A 19,744-nucleotide genomic window follows, 5' to 3' on the forward strand; every position below is an offset into this window, starting at 1 on the left:
TAATTCACAACTATAAGCGAAGTGATTTTGGATTAAAGCTCCGTTTTGACAAGACAGGAATCACCGTCGTTTACTACAATCCCCATTTACCGACGGCAATGTGTCAGTACGAGCCTTCATGTGTAATCTGGTCCGACAATTCGGCGGACGGGTTTTGTCCAGATTTGTTACTTCTTTTAGATTCTAAATGACATTATATTATCTTGGACGAAGGTCCACTATTTTCGTTAGACTCTAATCTTTCTATTGATATCATATACATTTTATAATATTTTGAAAATATACGTTACCGATGAGTTATTCCCCGGGTTATTCCTTATTTTTTGACTTTCTGCCGGAGAGGAAAATATGGCAGCCGTCAACGAGTTGTGCTTTTATCAAGGCTTTCCGATTAAATTTTCGATATCTTGGCCAATCAATGCGAGCGACAAGTTCCGAACGCACACGCACATCAATATGTCCAAGCGCAGCGCAAAGCAGCGGCACAAATCGCGATAGGTAGCGACTGGTAAATACGTCTGTAATGATGATGACGTCATCCAAGATGGCAACTTACCTTGACCAACGAAAGGATCGAAGATGACGATGTTTCGATCATCATTTCAAAAGAATTAGCGGTAACTGAGGTCTAAGGTACGATATTTCTGAATTTTAAGCATTTTTTCGTAAATATGGATGTGATTTCTTTTTCATAATATGAAATTTTATGTACAAAAAAACGATCGGAAAATCGGGTTCCCGCTGTTCGATCTAACGTTACTGCTAAAATACGTTGTCTGTACGTACGGGCCTCCAAGCTTTTCAGTCTATGTATTGGTGAGTGAGCCAACGCAGTTCAGCGGAACAACCAAAATACAGAGACTGAAGCTTTTGGTCTACGTTTTGACAAGCAAAGACAGCGACTGTGTCTGTGAGGATAAAAGACTCGCACATCGTATGTGCTGTGAACGGATTTATTTCCTGAGCAGTTAGAATTACTATATCACAGAATTGTGATACCCCAAATGGGAAATGTGTGCATTAGATATTGCACATGTTGAAGTATGGAAAAACCATGGTATTGAAAAAGGAACGCACTTGGCAATTTGAAACTGTGCTTATCGTAATGGCTTTGCTGCTTATCCATCTCGCACTCCGACTCGACGATGTCGATAAGCAGAGCTGTCACAATCACCAGCTGATCGCTTACACCGCCTAGTACACATAGTGTGTGTGTGTGTTTGAGTTTTGTCAGACGTGTATCAATCAAGTATGATTATTTATGTCTGGGACTGACCTTAAACGTCACCATCCGAAAGACGTGATCAGGGCTCGAACCTCGAACCTCTGCATCAATTTGTAACTTCCCCATAGCTTGGATTACAGGCGCACGCCACAACGCCCAGTACGATGAATGTGGTCTCGTTACCAGCTGTGCAGTCTAATCGTGCACGCGTACATATACATAAGCCATGCGGCAAGAGCGTCAACAATTCTAAAAAGCCTGTGCTAAAGACTATGCGTACTTCGCATCCCATATTGCATTGCACGTTTATTTACAATCGCGAAGCTTCCGGTGTTGCGGAAGGCTCGGATAATGCATCGACCGTTCAACTTGAAGCTGGCAAGGGCGATATAAAAGATGCGCTTGCTCCGCCGCCGGAGAACGTAATTGTGTGAAGTATTTTTAACATTGTCGATGGTATTTTATTGGGGAGATTCTAAAATAAATAGCCGCCCCAAAGCATTGGGTTTTGAGAATTTTTAGGGGCGATTTGGGCTGTCATGGGGGCGAAATTGCCCGTCGCCCCCTTGTAATTCCGACGCTGCATTGCTATTGCATGTTGACATAAGACATATTGGCCCTTATTCCGAAGTCGGGTTTAACTTAAACTCAGGTTTAAAGCTGTGGTTTAAGTATGGAAAGCCAATTGATACATAAAACAATAACAATAGAGATATCATACTTCAGCTAATTTGGCTCTCAAATCATTTATAATTGTCTAGGAAGTATAAAAAGATTATTGTCTTCACCATCAATGAATCAAAAAAGAGCATGGTAAACATAAGAAACATACAACTTAATAAAAACTTTTGATACTTTTGGCTTCCCATAACCCTTTAAACCCGAGTTTACGTTAAACTCAACTTCAGAATACGGGCCAATGCATTTGTGTTGTGGCTTATAATCATACAGCATGACCTGTGAGACTAGATTATGAAATGAAAATGCGGAAAAAATATGAACTCTGTAAAATTTAAATTTTTGATTTGGCAAAATAACATTTAATGCTGAATCCTAAAAATCAAGGAAAGAAAAATTCAAAATATAACGAGCCAGTTGTTGACTTTCCATAGAAATGAAAATATATATTTTACCTATGAGTTTTGCCTCTAGATCAGCTGCTTTCTCTTTGAATTCTTGTAACTGAGCGAGTTTAGACTCCATCCTCTGGACCTGTTTCTGATGTTGAATCTCTGCCTGGTGCACAGCAGATAGCTTCTCATTGTTTTTCCCTGCTAGCTCCTGATTAAGTGAAAACAAAATTTATCTTGTACTTCAGGAAATAGCTATGACTTAATGAAGAAATTCCAATATATGTTGATGAAAACAGTAGACTTGAGTCTGTCACGCAGGTTCAAATCAAAGTTAACTTTCAAACCATGTCACAAATTCGATATAAAAAAATAATAATAATTATTTACAATATTTATAAAGCGCTTTATACAAAAAATTTCAAAGCGCTACGAAAGAAGGGAAAAAACACAAGATATCTCAGTAAATTAAGAACAACAAATGAACTGAAAGTGAATATTTACCATTACGAAAAATAATTTACACAACTTAAATATAATGGGTCGATAATCATGTATGTAAATTTAAATAATCCTAATAACTAAGAACACAATCCGACTTAAAATATCTGAACAAAATATGATAATGCAAATTAACTGATGGGTATAATTTCATACAGAACATAATAGAAGCGAAGTATAGGAAAGTGAAGGAGGGACTTAAACAGTTCTAACGATGATGCCTCACGTACATTAATGGGGATATTATTCCAGAATTTTGAGGCAATAACTGAGCGAGACTTAAAAAAAAAAGATATAACGCATTGAAACATCACAGCGAGAAAAAAACAACTTGATGCTCAGTTTCTAATATGCTAACCATTCCATTGATGAAGGCTGTCATTATAAACCAAATTTGTCAACAATAAGCAAGTCCACTGTTTATGTAAATCAATTCACATTAACAGAAGACTCAATCCATGGCAACAAGCATAGAATAAGCACCCTGTGATAGAGTCAACATTTAATAATGGAACCTTCCTCTGTATGCTTAATTAGGCATGCATGATTAATGCATGAACATCTACATGGTTAACAATTTCAAAATCAACGTCATGAGTTCATGTCTTTGAGTCTGAGAATGCTAACATTAGTATGTTTATTTATACGGCAATTGTCCCATAAGGCCCAAAGCAGAAACAATGCATAAATTTTAGATGGGTATTTAAAGGGTTTTTAATATTAACCTGAGTCATTAAATAATGTTTTAACTTCGACCAACCTTAAACTTTTAAAGCCTGTGTATAGCTTTGGTAAAGGTTCAATAATGTGATTGATAATCGAATATCATCTAATATGACAGTCTTACTGAAGCGTAGAGACCGTTAGATATTTTTCCAACTGCACTTCTCTGAGAAAATTTCAAATATTCAAATCTTGGATATATAGCGCCCTCTCTCGGCGATGCTTGTTTTAAATTCAAAAAATGGGCATTCAAGCACTTAGAATTTAGTGATTAGATATCCAAAAGTTACAAAGAACATATCTTGAAAGTTTCAGCCCATTCCATGATTTGGAATAGGATTTAATTGAAAGACAAAAACGCACAGATATTTTAATTTGATCGGGTGACCCGATCAAGTTAAATTTCCATGTAAAATCGCAAAATTTATCCTGTAAAACACATTTTCATTTCATATCCTCCACATCATAACTGTTATAGGGCATATCCATTCATATTAGCTAGCAATGCATTGGAATAGTGATAGGTGCATTTTGGTGGATTTACCAAAACTATACACAAGCTTTAAAATTATTTGGGGCGAGCTTTCATCTACTCCTGTGGACTTTCTCGAGCCAATTAATTAGTCACACACAATGCAGCCTGCGGTCTGTACCCCCATGTCTCTTGATTACCGTAAGTAACGGTGTATTAACCGCACCTTTTTCTCGGCGGGGTAGAAGCAAAAGTCGGGGGTGCGGTTTATACACGGTGACAGGTCTGAGCCAGCCCGCCGTAACCCCTCCCGTACATGTACGATGTCTGCCAGTTCACAACACATCGAGTGGCCGGGCGTAGCCGCCCAGGCAATGTCGTTTAGAGGGGTATGAGCCGCGGGTAATGGGAAGCGATTATTGCAATATTAATTAAATGTTGTCCATAACAAACGCACCCACCTTCATGACACTAATTTTGACTTTATTCTCGATTCAAAGTAGTGAAGTTCCCTGACTAATTTAAAAGAGACGCCAAGCATACTCGGTAATATTTTGTCACCGCTGAGCGAGAGTTGAGTGAGCTTAGAGATTGCGTTGTAATGTGTTTACAGTGCGACTTAAGCTGGCGCTATTCAAAGTCCCGTTTCGCGCCAGCTTGTTTTTTTTCTTTCCTGTTTGCTTTTCATAAGATACCATGTAAACCACGCACGAGAGAGACGGCACGAAGCCGTAAAAAACAACTGGAAAAAATGCCAATTTCTTTGTTTCTTGAACCTTCCTATAATCCCGTATCCAAAATTCATGCTAAGACATCAAATTTCTGAAAGTGATTGTGAGATTGTAATGCAAGAAATGTGAATGTTTCTTCCTCCTACGCTGGGAAAGACACAGATCATAATTTGATAAGATGTACTGGCATGACTTGTACTGTATCGTAGTTTGCAATGTACTGGCAGTGCTGTGTGTATACACTGTGACTGTGAGGTGAGCGAGTGTGTAAGTTGCCAATATTGGCGGGACCGTTCTTTCTTTCTAACATTTGTAGATGAATTGATCAAGAACAGCATATTTCTGCATACCGGTAATCTCTTTGGATACTTTGAAATCTTAAAAGCTTAGATTTTGTTTCTCCATACCTCAAATATGCATGTAAATGTGAGATGATTTTTTTTTTTTTTTTTTTTTTTTTTTTTTTTTAGTCCAAAGTTGGGGGTGCGGTTAATACACGGATGCGGTTAATACACCGTTACTTACGATACTAGAATCACAGATTATTGACACTAGATATCCAGGGGTGATATTCTGGAACACTGTCATAACTTTTCTCATAAATTTGCTTTTTTTGTCGCGCTAAAGAGAAGAGATGAAATTTATGACAATTTTTGTGACAAAAGTTATGACAACCACCAGAATACCGAATTTGTCATATATCTGATAAAAGATAAAATATGGAGAAATGACAATGTTCAGAATACGGCCCCATATTCTCTATTCAGCATTGTGTGTGATTAATCCATTGGCTTAAAAAAGTCCACAAGAGTGGATGAAAGTTCGCCCCAAATAATTGTTAAGGGTCAAGGTTGAAGTTTGAAACATCATCGAATTTATCTTCCCCGATTGATGAAATATTTCTGTATTTCACCTGAGTCATTTCTTGAAGATGTCTCTTGAGGGATTCAACCTCCAGTGTCAGGTTATTGTTCCTAGCCTGTATTTCAGCTACCATCTGACTCTGGTTGCTTGCATGCTGATGGATGTCATCTTTGGCATTCTGCAGGACTCGGATCTTGTCTTCCAAAAGCTTGCTTCTTTGATGCTGTTAGCAGACGAATTAACAAAACTTGAAACAAGAGCTGTACAGTATTTGGATTGCCTAAAGTTGAAGATAATAATATTGCTCTTTAATCGGTTCACAGACTAGTCTTAACAAGTGGAATGCCTCTGGCCGTCTCACCTGCATCACGCGGTTCAATATAGCAGCAGTGCTGACTTTGAATACTACTCTAACTCACACAAGATGTTCAGTGATACATGGTTACTCTTATGTCCACTTTTTATGAACTAGACCAATAAACTTACAGAGATATGATGGTTATTCAACAAAAAACCCCAACATGGCCAAAGTTCATTGACCTTACATGACCTGTGACCTTGATCATGTGACCTGAAACTCGCACAGGATGTTCCGTGATACTTGATTACTCTTTTCATGAATCAGATCCATAAACTTTCAAAGTTATGATGGTAATTCAACAGATACACCCAGTTCGGCCAAAGTTCATTGACCTTTGACCTTGGTCATGTGACCTGAAACGCGCACAGGATGTTCAGAGATACTTGATTACTATAATATCCAAGTTTAATGAACTAGACCAATAAACTTTCAAAGTTATGATGGTAATCATGAGACCTGAAACTTGCACAAAATGTTCAGTGATGCTTGATTACTATTATGTCCAAGTTTCATGAATCAGATCCATTAACTTTCAAAGTTATGATGGGAATTCAACAGATATCCGCAATTCGGCCAAAGTTCATTGACCCTAAATGACCTTTGACCTTGGTCATGTGACGTGAAACTCGTGCAGGATGTTCAGTGATACTTGATTAACCTTATGTCCAAGTTTCATGAACTAGGTCCATATATTTTCTAAGTTATGATGACATTTCAAAAACTTAACCTCAGGTTAAGATTTAGATGTTGATCCCTCCAACATGGTCTAAGTTCATTGACCCTAAATGACCTTTGACCTTGGTCATGTGACATGAAACTCTAATAGGATGTTCAGTAATACTTGATTAACCTTATGGCCAAGTTTTATTAACTAGGTCCATATACTTTCTAAGTTATGACGTCATTTCAAAAACTTAACCTCAGGTTAAGATTTGATGTTGACGCCGCCGCCGTCGCAAAAGCGGCGCCTATAGTCTCACTCTGCTTCGCAGGTGAGACAAAAACTACACTGGGCTTTAAATTCTGTAAGAGGTAGACAAAGTCGCTATAAACCATCTGTTCCCTTTGTACCGGTGCACACAAGCCAATATAATAACCTTTGACAATCACATCCTCTTGGGTGGGGAGAGATAAACATAGATATGTGCCTTGTATAAGGACCTAAGCAACCAGGTGGGATTTGAACCATCGACCCTTGGTTGAAGAGTCAAGTGACTCAACCACGACAGCACCAACACTTACCTCTTCATCCCTAACTTGTTTCTTGGTAGCAAGGATCTGTTCCTCCAGCGAGAGTCTCTCTGTCAGCTGCTGAGCTTTGATCCTGCTCAACTCCTCCTCTATGCCTCTCCGATGGTCCTCCAGACGATCAATACGATCCTTATACGCCCTCTCGCTCTCCTCGAATCCTTGACGGAGGTGTTGGATCTCAGAGCGATGTCGTCGATCGATGTCCCCCACGTCGTCCCGGTGTTTGATGCGCTCAACCTGCAGCAGTTCTACGATATGAGAGCAACAATACAATCAATTAAATAATGAACTGATAAGAAGTAGGCCTGGGACGAATGTCATTTTTACTATTTGATTATTTCCTGAAAAAACAATTGAATATGATTTCACTTCTCGAAAAATTTCATCCCTTGCCCACACCATGTCCCACCCCCACTTGTGGCACTGCCCCCGATGCTACAATTGCACATGCATTTCAAGAAAATATTTTGCAAAATATTTTTCATTTGAAATGCCTTTCAAAATTACAAATTTTTATCATTTGAACCTCCTCCATGCATAACTGGGTCTATTTTTGGAGACTAGTCGATAAAGTACTGGTGGTGGAATGTTGATTTGATTGTGTGAGGGGGGGGGGGTATAAAAAGGGTTCCACTGTTTTGAAACATGAAAGGAATTCTCAGGCTCCCAGCCCCTATCTTTCTCTCTCTCTCTTTCCCTCTCTCACACACACAGATGGGGAGGGGTCAATTTATTTCTAAAGTCATGACCTTCTTGATAAGGGAAGCAGTTGCTTCTTCTTTGTTTCCCCAAAAGATTCATTGGCAATCTGAAGGTCCAATCAGCTCAAATGAGCTGGTTGTGTGTTTAGTTTCTGTTTCGAGAACGCAATGACTTTTATTGTGTATCGAGGGCAAGGCCTGGTGGGATTAACAGTTTTGGATCTCTTTCAATTGGTCAGTGTTTATCTGTGAATGTGATTCAATCATTGTTCAATTTAGACAAATAACCTCCATAACATCATTTTTAAACCTGTATCAAGTATTCAAAACTATTGTCATCATTGCTATCTTGTCATTTTGTTATTATTACTTGGGTATTCGAGTTATCCCAACATCATGCATAATCGAGATCTGCCGAACATTCAAACAATGCAAATTTTGCTAATACATGTAGGCGATCGGCGGCAAGCCATTCAAACCATTCGATTAATCGATGTTTACTCCCAAGCCAAATACATGTAAGAAGACTGTCACAATAATATTTTACAAAACATGTCACCCAATCATGTACTATTTTCATTTCAACAAACAGAAAAAGTATGCTCTTAATTTCACTCAATACCATTCTAAAGTCTAGAAATCAAAGAAAAATACTTCCATAAAAAAAATTGTAACATCAGGTGAAAAACACTGCTTTTTGAAGAAAAGACCTGTGCACTATGTCCTGATTCTGATATAAATACAATTTTTGCATCGCAATCGCAATGACTACAATAGGTACATATTTTGATCATCTCGGCATGTGAGCGAGATCATAAACTAGCATATAAAGCAAACAAAAATTGAAATTGAACATTAAATGAAGGAGAAAAAGCATTTTTGTGAGTTATTATGAATTTTGCATAAATTAACATAATTTTCTAGTCAAATTCTGTATGAAAATTTTGTGAGCCTCATATATACAGCTCTACCAGATGTATGAAAAAAATCTAAATTGGTCAACAGATACAGAAGAAGCATTTATTTGTGATGATGAATAAATTATCATAAGTAATTTTCTAGTCAACATTAATTTCAATATTCTGTGGACAGGTTTGTTGAACCTCATGCAGCTCTACCACATGGAAGAAAAAAATCAATCAAAAACAAATAGAGATGAAGAGGCATTTTCTGTGATTTATGAATAAATTTTGCATGAATTAGCATAACTAACTTTCTACTCAGAATTTAAAATTATGTGCAGAAGTTTGGTGAACCTCATGAAACTCTACCAGATGGAAGAAAAAAAAATCAAAATTGGTCAAAAAATAAAGCAGCAGCATTTTATGCGACAAACGATGGACGCCACACCATGGCATGGTCGGATGTTAAAAATGTGCTATCCCATAATAAACTCATCTCATGTTACTCATAATTCAGACACAATTATTGGATAAAAACAGAAATCTGAAATGGTTGTTCACTTGTTGTTTATCAGCATGATCATCACAGTCACACTTCACCAGTTCAGAGGTTCCAAACTTTGCAGCAACTGCCATGCCATGGCCAGTGCCACACTACTACACTAGAATTCGTTCCCATTATCATGATTATACATTGCGATGACACAAGAAATATATAATTGAAAATGAACCTTTTCAAGAAAGACAAAACAATTATACAAACCACTAAAACAATTCTGTACAACAACAATATCACATATCAATATTATCATGCATGTTATAATCAAGACAACAATCCAGAAGTAAAGTGCAATTTTCACAAAAAATGTCATATCAATATATCACTTAAAGATACTTTCCAATTTCCATTCCATATTTATCTTTCTCCTCGCCTTAGTTTCACTTGTCAATCCACAAGATCCAGTACTCCACCATCATGACCAGGCAGTCGATCCCTGCCTATCTTCAGGACCACAAGGTAAATGTTATCTTGTTCCATTCTAAATAATCAGTCATCAATATCAAATCCCATTCCCAGATCTGAAGCTAAGTACACATTCATTGATATTTTGGTAGAATCCAACTTATCAACTGACACAATCATAATGATGATATACTTGCCTATTTGTAAGGTTCTTTTCCACAATTAGAGCACAATATATGGATCATCATGACCACAGAAAAACAGGAGTCAAGACTGAGAAAACTGTATACGTTTCTCCCTATGTCAGCCACCAATCAAACTGAAAGCAAGGATCTACCACAACTAAGACCATGGGCCATGCTGGCACTAAAAGAAATGTATGAACCAATTAAATGCCTGCTCACAACATTCTTTTCTTCTAACCCTGCTATCCCATAATATCTTTTCTTTTATCCATCCCATCATGACAAGACCACCATCACAGATGATGTTGACCAGACCACAATTCTCAGGGGGCACAATGGAAGAATGTTAAAGCTCGTGGATAGTGTTGGTAAAGGATACAAAAAATCCGCTTGAATTGATCTTTTCCATTGAATAACAATTGCTGATAACAGTTCAATAAGAAATTGACAGAATTTCTTCTTGGAAATATTAAAATTTCAAATAAACACTGAGAAATGAAGTCATTTTCCTCGCTGAATTTAAACAGCATTTTGCTGAATTTACGAGCACTCACATAGCGCCCACTACCGCCCACGACTGATTCTTCGTCGATCGCTGGCCATTCCACTTATAACAACCCAAAATATCCCTGCGAGCGTAGTCTGCTAATTCAGTGTATACGCTCGTCAATCTTTGTTTATAGCAAGGCATCCGTCGAGTTTCTCCCCCCAGCGAGTTCGGCGAGGAGCAAAGTACAGGCAACGGAAACATTGTAAATAGATTGATTAGCATAGAGAATAAAACAAAAATATGTGGACCTTCTTACCCTTATGCTGTCCGTCCAACCTGTAGTTCACATGTTACCTAAGTTTGTTTTGACGTTCATGTAAACGTATGTTCATGAAAACGTATTGGAGATGTTTCTGTGAAAATTTTGGCTACAATTTTTCTCGTACGATAAGATGCAAGATTGGTTGAACCACGGGATACATCTACTCCATGCACTGCACTACACTGCGATCGACATTGGCCACGTTCGCTGAGCAAAACATTCACATACACATTTTTGCGTGTACGACATAATGGTGTACGATGATTGTGTTCATGTTTTTCACGTCATATTTCAACGCATGCATTGGGAAAGGGAAATGGGGAAAAGGGAGAAAAGAAAGAAAAGGGAGGTAAACAAAAGGAAGAAGAGAAGAAAACAAGAAAATGGACAAGAAAGGGAAAAGAAAGAACATGGAGAGAAGGAAGGTGGGAAGACAGGGAAGGAAAGAGGAAAATGAAGAGATGTAGGCTACTGTGAGAAAGAAAAATCTCGAAATACTAATCAATGATGGGGATTAAAAAAACATATATATATAAGAGATTGGAAAATGGAACGGGAATTTATCCCGTGAAGGGGAAGGAAATGAGGAATAAGGAAACAGGGAATTAGAATGGAACGAGCTAATATGATAGCAGGGACGTATCCAGCTTTCGCCAATATTGGGGGGGGGGGATTTTTCACCCATATTTTCCACGCCGATCGATCGCTATAAGCGGGAGGGGGGGCTTGGGAATCCCCCCCCCCCCAATTTTTTTTCCAAAACCGTGTACAAAAACGTAAAAATTAAAAATTACCATAGGATTACGATTTTTTGCGTGGTAATCCCCCTTTGAAAACCATTCCGTGGCCCCTGTAACAGTCAGCTTTATTCTTATAATACAACATAAATGTTTAATCCTATAATCCCCTATTCAATAGTGCGAGCGTAAAGCGATCGACAGCTAAATTTTTTTGGAAATGTCATATTTTTTTCCTGAAAAAAAAACGTTCTGAGTAGTGTTTTTGATCCTGAGCAAGATTGGTATATCTAACCAATAACTACTGCGAACATGAATCTGAAGCGCTCGCCTGATAGAAGGGGACCTGTTCTGATTGCAGTATAGACATGACGATACATACATGTAGGCCTATTTTCAACAATCGAGTAATGTGAGCCGAAGTGCGAGCCGATCATTTTTGACATTCAAACCAAGAAAATTTGCATTCTATGCATTTTCTGTAATCCTGAACTGGATAGGTATATAACTAAACAATACGAGCGCTAAGCGCGATGGGAAAAAATGAGATTTAGAGCTCAAAACGGGACACTATACTAGCATGACTAGTATTCGTATTTTGTAATTCGTGAAGATGGGTATAATTAGGTATCTTCCTACATCTATAATGCGAGCGCGAAGTGCGAGCAGAATATTTTTGATATTAGATATGAAAACGTCAATATAAGCACTAGTTTCAAACACTGACAATGACAATTGTAAATTGGAGTTAGATCGCACTTAAGATATTCGAGCGCGAAGCGCGAGCTGATATTCTAAGGACATTTTGTCATCATATGAAAATGGTAAATATCTTCCTATTAGTCTCCCTAATCGCGAAATGAAACTTGTCGACATTCTGAAAAAAGGACAATATAATTGTTAGAAATTTATGAAATTGTTATCTTATCTCATAAGCCCGGTGAGAGCGAGAAATTTGTTGATATCAAGTTCGGAAAACTGGATATTCTAAGCATTTGTGTATTAATGAATAGAAAGCACAATTCACGAACCAAATATTTTGATGAATTGTCATAAAAAGGGATTTTGAATAGTTTGTTTTAGAGTTAAATTTCTCACCAATCAAAATGCGAGCGTTCGGCGCTAGCTGATAGGTTTTGACAATTAGACCTGAATAGGAATATTTTGAGAATTTATGGAATATATGAGAACTATATTAGAGAATGGGTACTTGACAAATAATGCTAGCTAGCGCGTAGCGTACATGAGCTGCATCGATAATGATACCATAAAACGGATTACGGCTGCAATTAAAAAAATGTAAATCAAACAAAATAACAACAGCTCGATCGATGTCCGAGCTGAAATAGGTTTTGTATATCATATGTATATATATATATATATATGTATGCATATATAACGATGTTACATAAAGTTCCGCGTGTTGGACATAGATGATATTAATGAGGCAAAGTGGTAATGCATATTTAGTTCCAACAGTTTATTTTGTAGTCCAAAATTTCGACGTGAAACATACGTCTTCTCAAGTTAGGGATCCATACAAGAATGCTCACAATGACAAGAACTGAAATTATAACATTCATGATTGTAGTAGTGCATGTAATCGCGCACAAAACAGCATCACCATCATAATCATAATAAGAAAAGTATATATATATAAATATATACATATATATATATATATATATAAATATGCATACCATATCGGCCTATTGAGGAAGATTTGTATCTCGACATCAAACATGCAAGTGCGAGCAAAAAACTTATATAGTCATATTTTGCTCAGCCACTATTTGGGGACCAGGGTACTTCGCCCCCTGGATCGGCCTATGTGATAACGATGAAGCTGAATTTAAAATAAAGAGAAGGGATAAGGAGAAGTGGAATTAGGCCCATAAAAACACCTCCGGATTAAGATCGAGGATCATAAAAAAAGGACTGGAGGAAAAAAATTGATAACGTATGTGTCATGAAGTCTGGAATAGCTTGCTAATTTGTTATTGCTTAATTTCGGCGATGTATCGGATGTACCTGCACCCCAGCATTATATCCTAGTCGATGCTAAATCCTAGCCAAAGAATTTGGGGGCATACCCCCCCCCCCCATTTTCGCTTTCACCGCCATGTATGTATGGGTGTCCAGTGTCAGTTTTCATGGGATTGGATAACTGACACAATTAAGTTTGGTCCCTGACTCCCTGATGGGAGTATTTAATATTTTTTTGTTTACATTTAGGCCTATAAATTATTACTTTTTTTGGGGGGGGGGGGTCAGTTCCATAACCAGTCTAAAATGTGTACGGGGGCACGATTGCACAAAAGGATAGAATTATTACTATTGAAAAGCTACGAGCAAGCAATCTTTTTTTACCCTTTGAATTCAATAAATAAATGTAACTTTGTGTTATATTTTGACGTGATACTTTATAAACATGTCATGTTTCACCCTTCTCTATTACTATTCTTTTCTCTTCAATGGGGGGAGGGGGGTCAAATGCACCATGATGGGGGTAGACCAAGACCAAGTGCTATAAGGACTATATCAGCAATGCTAGCGCGAGTTTCGATGGTACCAGAATCATGATCATAATAATAATATGTACTCCCTCCTTATCATGATCATACTTGTCATTATAATTCATAAAAAATTATGACGGTCGAATTAAGGGAAGTTAATGTATTCCCTATCCCCCTGAATCGACACTCACCACCCCCCCCCCTCCCCGAACTCCGAGCAATTTCTGGAGGGTATAGTGAAGGAGCCAGACTCGTATTATTTTGGAGAGAAATGGGGAGAGGGGAGTGTGCATGCGCGTAAATGGATCTCAATTTATTTCAAAGGGGGAAGAGGTCATCGATATCAATCGATGGTATAGTGGGTTATTCATGTTTCGTTCTCGGTGTTTTTTGTACAGTATAGTGTAATTTTAGGGTATATCTTAATTTTGGGGATGTATATGGAAATTCATAAATATGGTATTATGAAAAATGATAGAGAAATGTTACTTCAGCTACCTTCAAGCACTATAGGAAAATTGTGAAGCCAATATTGAACGCAATTTGTGAACGCAAAGTTCGAGCTGATATTTTTGTAATATGAATTTAGAACCTTTCTTGTAATCATGAAGAGTATGTGTATTCCTAACTAAAAAAAGACAATATTCGAATCGTGAGCAGAATAATTTGTACTTATTGACTAGACTTGAAAATGAATATTTTAGGGCAGTTGATATCCTCTTGAACATGTTGAACAGATTGTTATGTCACTCAAGTCAATGTGAGTGCGAAGCGTGAGCAAATTTTTTGTTTATATTATGAACTATTTCTTTGTTTATTATCTATCCCTTCCCAAGTTTTATTATACTTTCTTCCTTCTTTTATCATTTTCTTTCCTAACTCATCTTTTCATTCCCTCTTTTTCTTTAGCTTCCCTTTTCGCCGCCAAAAGAGGGGGGGGGGGGGGCTAAGTGGCCGCTTCGCCCCCGCCCCGTGGATTTGTAAGCCTTGCCTATACATAATGATCCTGTCTTCATGACAGAATATTTAAACTTTAAACTTCCACATAGGCGGATCTAGGGGGCAAAGGGACCGTCCCCCTTTTTGGCAGAGCAAAAACAAAAAGAAAAAAGGGGGAAGAAACAAAAACGGAAAAGAAGGGGGAAAAGAAATAAGTGAAATAAAGAGGAGGAAGACGAATGAACAAAATAAAATGAGGGGATGACTTGGAAAATAAACAAATCGTTCATGTCACTTTATAAAATCTTCGCTCACTGTTCGTGCTCGCATAGCCTGCTAGGTGATTTACATATCATGCACAATATGGAGTTTGAAGTATCAAATTTTTAAAGTCAATATACAGAACATACTTCAGCTCAGTAATCGAACTTTCATTTCAAAAGTTGCACATTGATTTATAGCTCATCCGGCCCGAAGGGCAAGATGAGCTTACGCGTCGGCGTGGCGTCCGTCCGTATGTCCACAATATCAAAATGCTATACTTCTTCGCCATTTCAAGTCCGATTTCAGTAGTTTGCTTTATATGATAGCACTAGGTGGGGCATTCAAAACTTCTACACAGAATTTTGAAATTCGTTAAATATGCTGATTTATGCATATTTTTTAAAATTCACATCAATATGCTTCTTCTTTATTTGTTGACAGATTTTGATTTTTTTCTTCCATCTGGTAGTAAGAGCTGCATGAGGTTCACCAAACTTGTACACAAAATTTTGAAATTTTGTCTGGAAAATTATTTATTATAATTTATGCAAAATTTATTCAGAAATCACAGAAAATGCCTCTTCTTTCTTTATTTGTTGACATATTTTGATATTTTTTCTTCCATTCGGTAGAACTTCATGAGGTCCACCAAACTTCTACACAGAATTTTCAAAATTTTCAGTAGAACATTATGCTAATTTATGCGAAATGTATTCATAAATAACTTAAAATTCCTCTTCTTCCGTATTTGTTGACAGATTTTGTTTTTTTTCTTCTATCTGGTAGAGCTGCATGAGGTTCACCAAACTTGTACACAAAATTTTGAAATTTCGTCTGGAAAATTATTATTTTTAATTTATGCAAAATTTCTTCAGAAATCACAAAAATCTTTTTCTTCTTCATTTGTGGATCAATTTCAATTTTGTTTGCTTTATATGATAGCATCGCGATGGTGATACAAAATTTAAACATAGAATTTTGAAACTCATTGAATCTGCTATTTATCCATATATTTTAAAAACTCACAGAAATTACTTATTTGTTGATTTTGGTGATTTTTGTTCCATCTGAGAGCTACATTAGGTTCATCAAGGTTTTTAATTCATATGAAATTTATTCATAGATCACAAAAATGTTCCTATGTCATTTCTTCATCAATTTCAATTCTATATCCTCAATTTATGTCACCAATAATTATAATTCACTACAGTGTCAACTGGGCTGAAATTAAAATTGTGTTAAATTGTGTTGTGAGATGCCGGATGAGCTCCACATCATTGATGTGCTAGTTAGAAAGTGTTCTGTAAAAATGTCACTTTTATGGTCTGAATATTAGTATCTTCTACTCGCGCTGTGTAAAATTTGATTGGTTTATAAGTAGGCCTATATACCTATATTATTTTCTAAGCCTACCTATACGCCTACCTATTACGCTCGCGCTTCGCTCTCGTATCGTTGTTCAGTGATATACCTATCCTGTTCACGTTTACAAAAAAACTTAGAATTTCCCTCCTTTAGGTAAAAAAAAAAATTGTGCTCGCGCTATGTGATTGTTGAAACGCATTCATTGCTAACTGCAAGAAGTCCTTGACAAGGTCCCTTTTCGATCAGATCAAAACGTATATTACAAATTTCTACTCACTCTCCGCAGTAATTATTTAGTTGCATACACAATTTGTTCAGGACCACAAACATTGCCTAGAATGATCAAATTTTAGGACAAAACAAATAAAATTTGAAAAACAAAATTAGCTGGCGCTTCGCGCTCGATTCGTCGAACTATTTAGATAAAGCTTATGAGATTATCATATATTCATGCCGATTTTTAAGAATAAATGTACAGAGGTGCACTGTTAGGACTATACCCCTTCAAATAGTACACAAATCAAGCTTCGAGCTGCCGATCGGGGAAAATATGGCTGAAACAAAATCCGCCTCCTCACCCCCCATCAGCGGAGGCTGGTACCGTGTCTGTATCCGATATATTATTTGTAAAGATGCCTCTACAAAGGAGCTATGTTGTATTGTATTGTATTGTATTTATTTTCCGTCAATTAAAAATTACAACAAAATATACAGTTACAAAGAAACGATCATTAAAAAGACGGAGGGATTGCCCTACTCAGCGTTGATAACATATCAACGCTGTTTTACAGAGGGGTCCCTTACATAGATATTCATGTAAATATAACACAGGAAAAGAAAAACTAATCGATTTACGATAAAGACGTTTACAAAATGTGAAAAGGTATGTTCTTGAAAATGTTGTTCTTTACTAAATTGTATTTCTGCTCATACTCATTAGAAAGGTGCAAAGTTGAAACTGAGCATGTAACCATTGCCATTATTTTGACCAGGGTATAGGTGCATGAAAAAATTTTGTTTCTTAGCAATCATGGTACAAGAACGATTTATCAGTATAGTTTATCTAATGTTCAGTCAATATCAAATTGGAATGAATGTGTCAGGCAAGCTCGCCAACTATAGTAAAAAGGTTCTTATAAAATTTTACGTTGTGAAGAAAGTTTGAAATGGTCACTCGTTTCGTGTTAGATGTCAAGTAAGATTTGTTTATTTATTGGAACGGGTAAAATGAACATTGAGCATTGTCACATCACCCCCAGTAATAATAAAGATCATCCGCCCATGGCCAGGTCCATGATTATTTCAATGCACTATGAATTATGTTGCAATAATTTTGGCCGATAACGCAACATATTCATTTATAGCTTTTCTCTCATAAATACAGTCCGATCGTGGAGGTAGAAAGACTACCTCGATGGTCCGATTGACAATATCCGGATATTTATCCATCTAATACCCCTTTCATAAACCCAATTAAAATGAATTAGGCGGCTAATAGCAGCATAATTTGGTCGTAAAATTGGAGGACAAGAGTTATCCGCATTACTCTGATGCTGCTTTTATCCGCATAATAGCAGCATCGGGACAAGATTTTGAGTTTATGAACGCATTTCCAAATAATGCGGATAATTGCCATGGTGCGGTCACAAGGTCACCCTTTTCCAACACAACCGCATCGGAGGGGGCGTGTCCAGTTGTCATGGCGATTATCCGCCTTTTTCAGGACGGGCGCTCATAAAAGTAATGCGGCTTATTTTCGGAGTTTATGAACGCAATTTTTATTGAATTATCCGTATTACTCTTAGGCGGCTAATTGGAGGATAGGTTTATGAAATAATGAGGGATGTACCTGTATGTGCATGACTTGTTGTCAAGTTAGAAACGAAAAGTTGCAATAAGTTTTGAGGCCATCATTGTCAGAACAAATTCCCAACGACGCGATCTTAGCTCCCCTCCCTTTTCTTCAGAATTTCTTTCTTTATCTACTAATTTCTCTCTCATTTTCCTTCTCGTTCTCAGTTTCTTCTTCTTGTGCTTATGACTTGAAAATCAGTGCTTATCATTCAATCATTGTCCCTGCTATTATTTGCATCGCGCACATGGTTCTTCACGCGTCCACCCCAGAAAGTGTTCATTTGAATCAATTAATAGAAAAAAATCTAGCAAGCATAATTTTGAAAATTTCACCAAAACCCGGATGTAAAATGAATAAAATTAAATTGTTTGAATTATTGTCTTAGAGATTTGAAAATAAGAACCAACTTGACTGCAACCATCAAAATGTAATCCACAACGGTTATATATTCAGGAACAAATAACACTTTTCGTCACCTTTTCAATGAGGAGGAAATTAGATAGTCATATTTCATATACTAGAATACAAAAAGAAGTGTGTGCCGTCACGTGTCATTATTCATATACAGACCAGGATGTGCATATAAATTACTGTTCTGTGAAATTATAATAAAAACAATTTCATCCGAAGTTTTGATGAAATGTTCCGAGTGCTTGCATGGATTTTTCTTGTTATTCAAATAAACTTTTTGTTGCGATGGACTTCGTTCAATCGATCGCCATGCTTCTTCATGTGGATAGAGGACGGTTAGTAGCAAGTCAAGTGACCGTTTGCCATATTTTTCCACATAAAAAAAACACGTTATAAAAATCATTTATTCAGTCTAAAGTATAAAAAGGTAAAATCTGTGCACATCGATCACTGAATATATGCATAGAGATCTGAGAAGTGGGACAGATATTCATAACAGTAACATTCGATGATCCATAATATGGAGTCATGCAGTGCCCCCCCCCCCATTGCCAGTTATAAAGAGAAAGGGAAAAATTGAAATATGGAGAGAAGTATGACGATATCGACGTTACACCCGACCCACATTTCATTTTATGGCAGGCCTATATAGTGGTTTACCATGTGAAATGGCCTACATCCAATTATGGAAAATATACTTTCAAACTGAGTGTCATATTTACATAACTTTATCCAATAATTATTACAAACTTATTACTATATCCATAGGATTGCCGGTTTTCCAAAATTTGAAACTGACATGCTGAGTTTTAGTTAGAGCTCGATTATCTCTAACTCATTGAGTGCTTCGTGCACGTTACGTATCCTACTATAACATGCCACACTCGTGCTCACA

At 37.0% G+C, this 19,744-nt stretch overlaps 1 protein-coding gene across 1 annotated transcript in view; it reads right to left on the reverse strand.

Moving 5' to 3' along the window:
- Positions 1-19,744, reverse strand: part of LOC121422280 (leucine-rich repeat-containing protein 45-like) — a 50,301-nt gene that overhangs the window by 9,411 nt on the left and 21,146 nt on the right. The window contains exons 9-11 of the mRNA XM_041617212.1: positions 7,190-7,446; positions 5,636-5,809; positions 2,359-2,506 (exon numbers count right to left, since the gene is read on the reverse strand). Of these exons, the coding sequence (XP_041473146.1) occupies positions 2,359-2,506; positions 5,636-5,809; positions 7,190-7,446 (579 nt within the window). The remainder of the gene's footprint in view (positions 1-2,358; positions 2,507-5,635; positions 5,810-7,189; positions 7,447-19,744) is intronic.

Source organism: Lytechinus variegatus, chromosome 10 (genome assembly GCF_018143015.1).
Source record: "Lytechinus variegatus isolate NC3 chromosome 10, Lvar_3.0, whole genome shotgun sequence".
In the NCBI taxonomy this organism is placed as follows: domain Eukaryota; kingdom Metazoa; phylum Echinodermata; class Echinoidea; order Temnopleuroida; family Toxopneustidae; genus Lytechinus; species Lytechinus variegatus.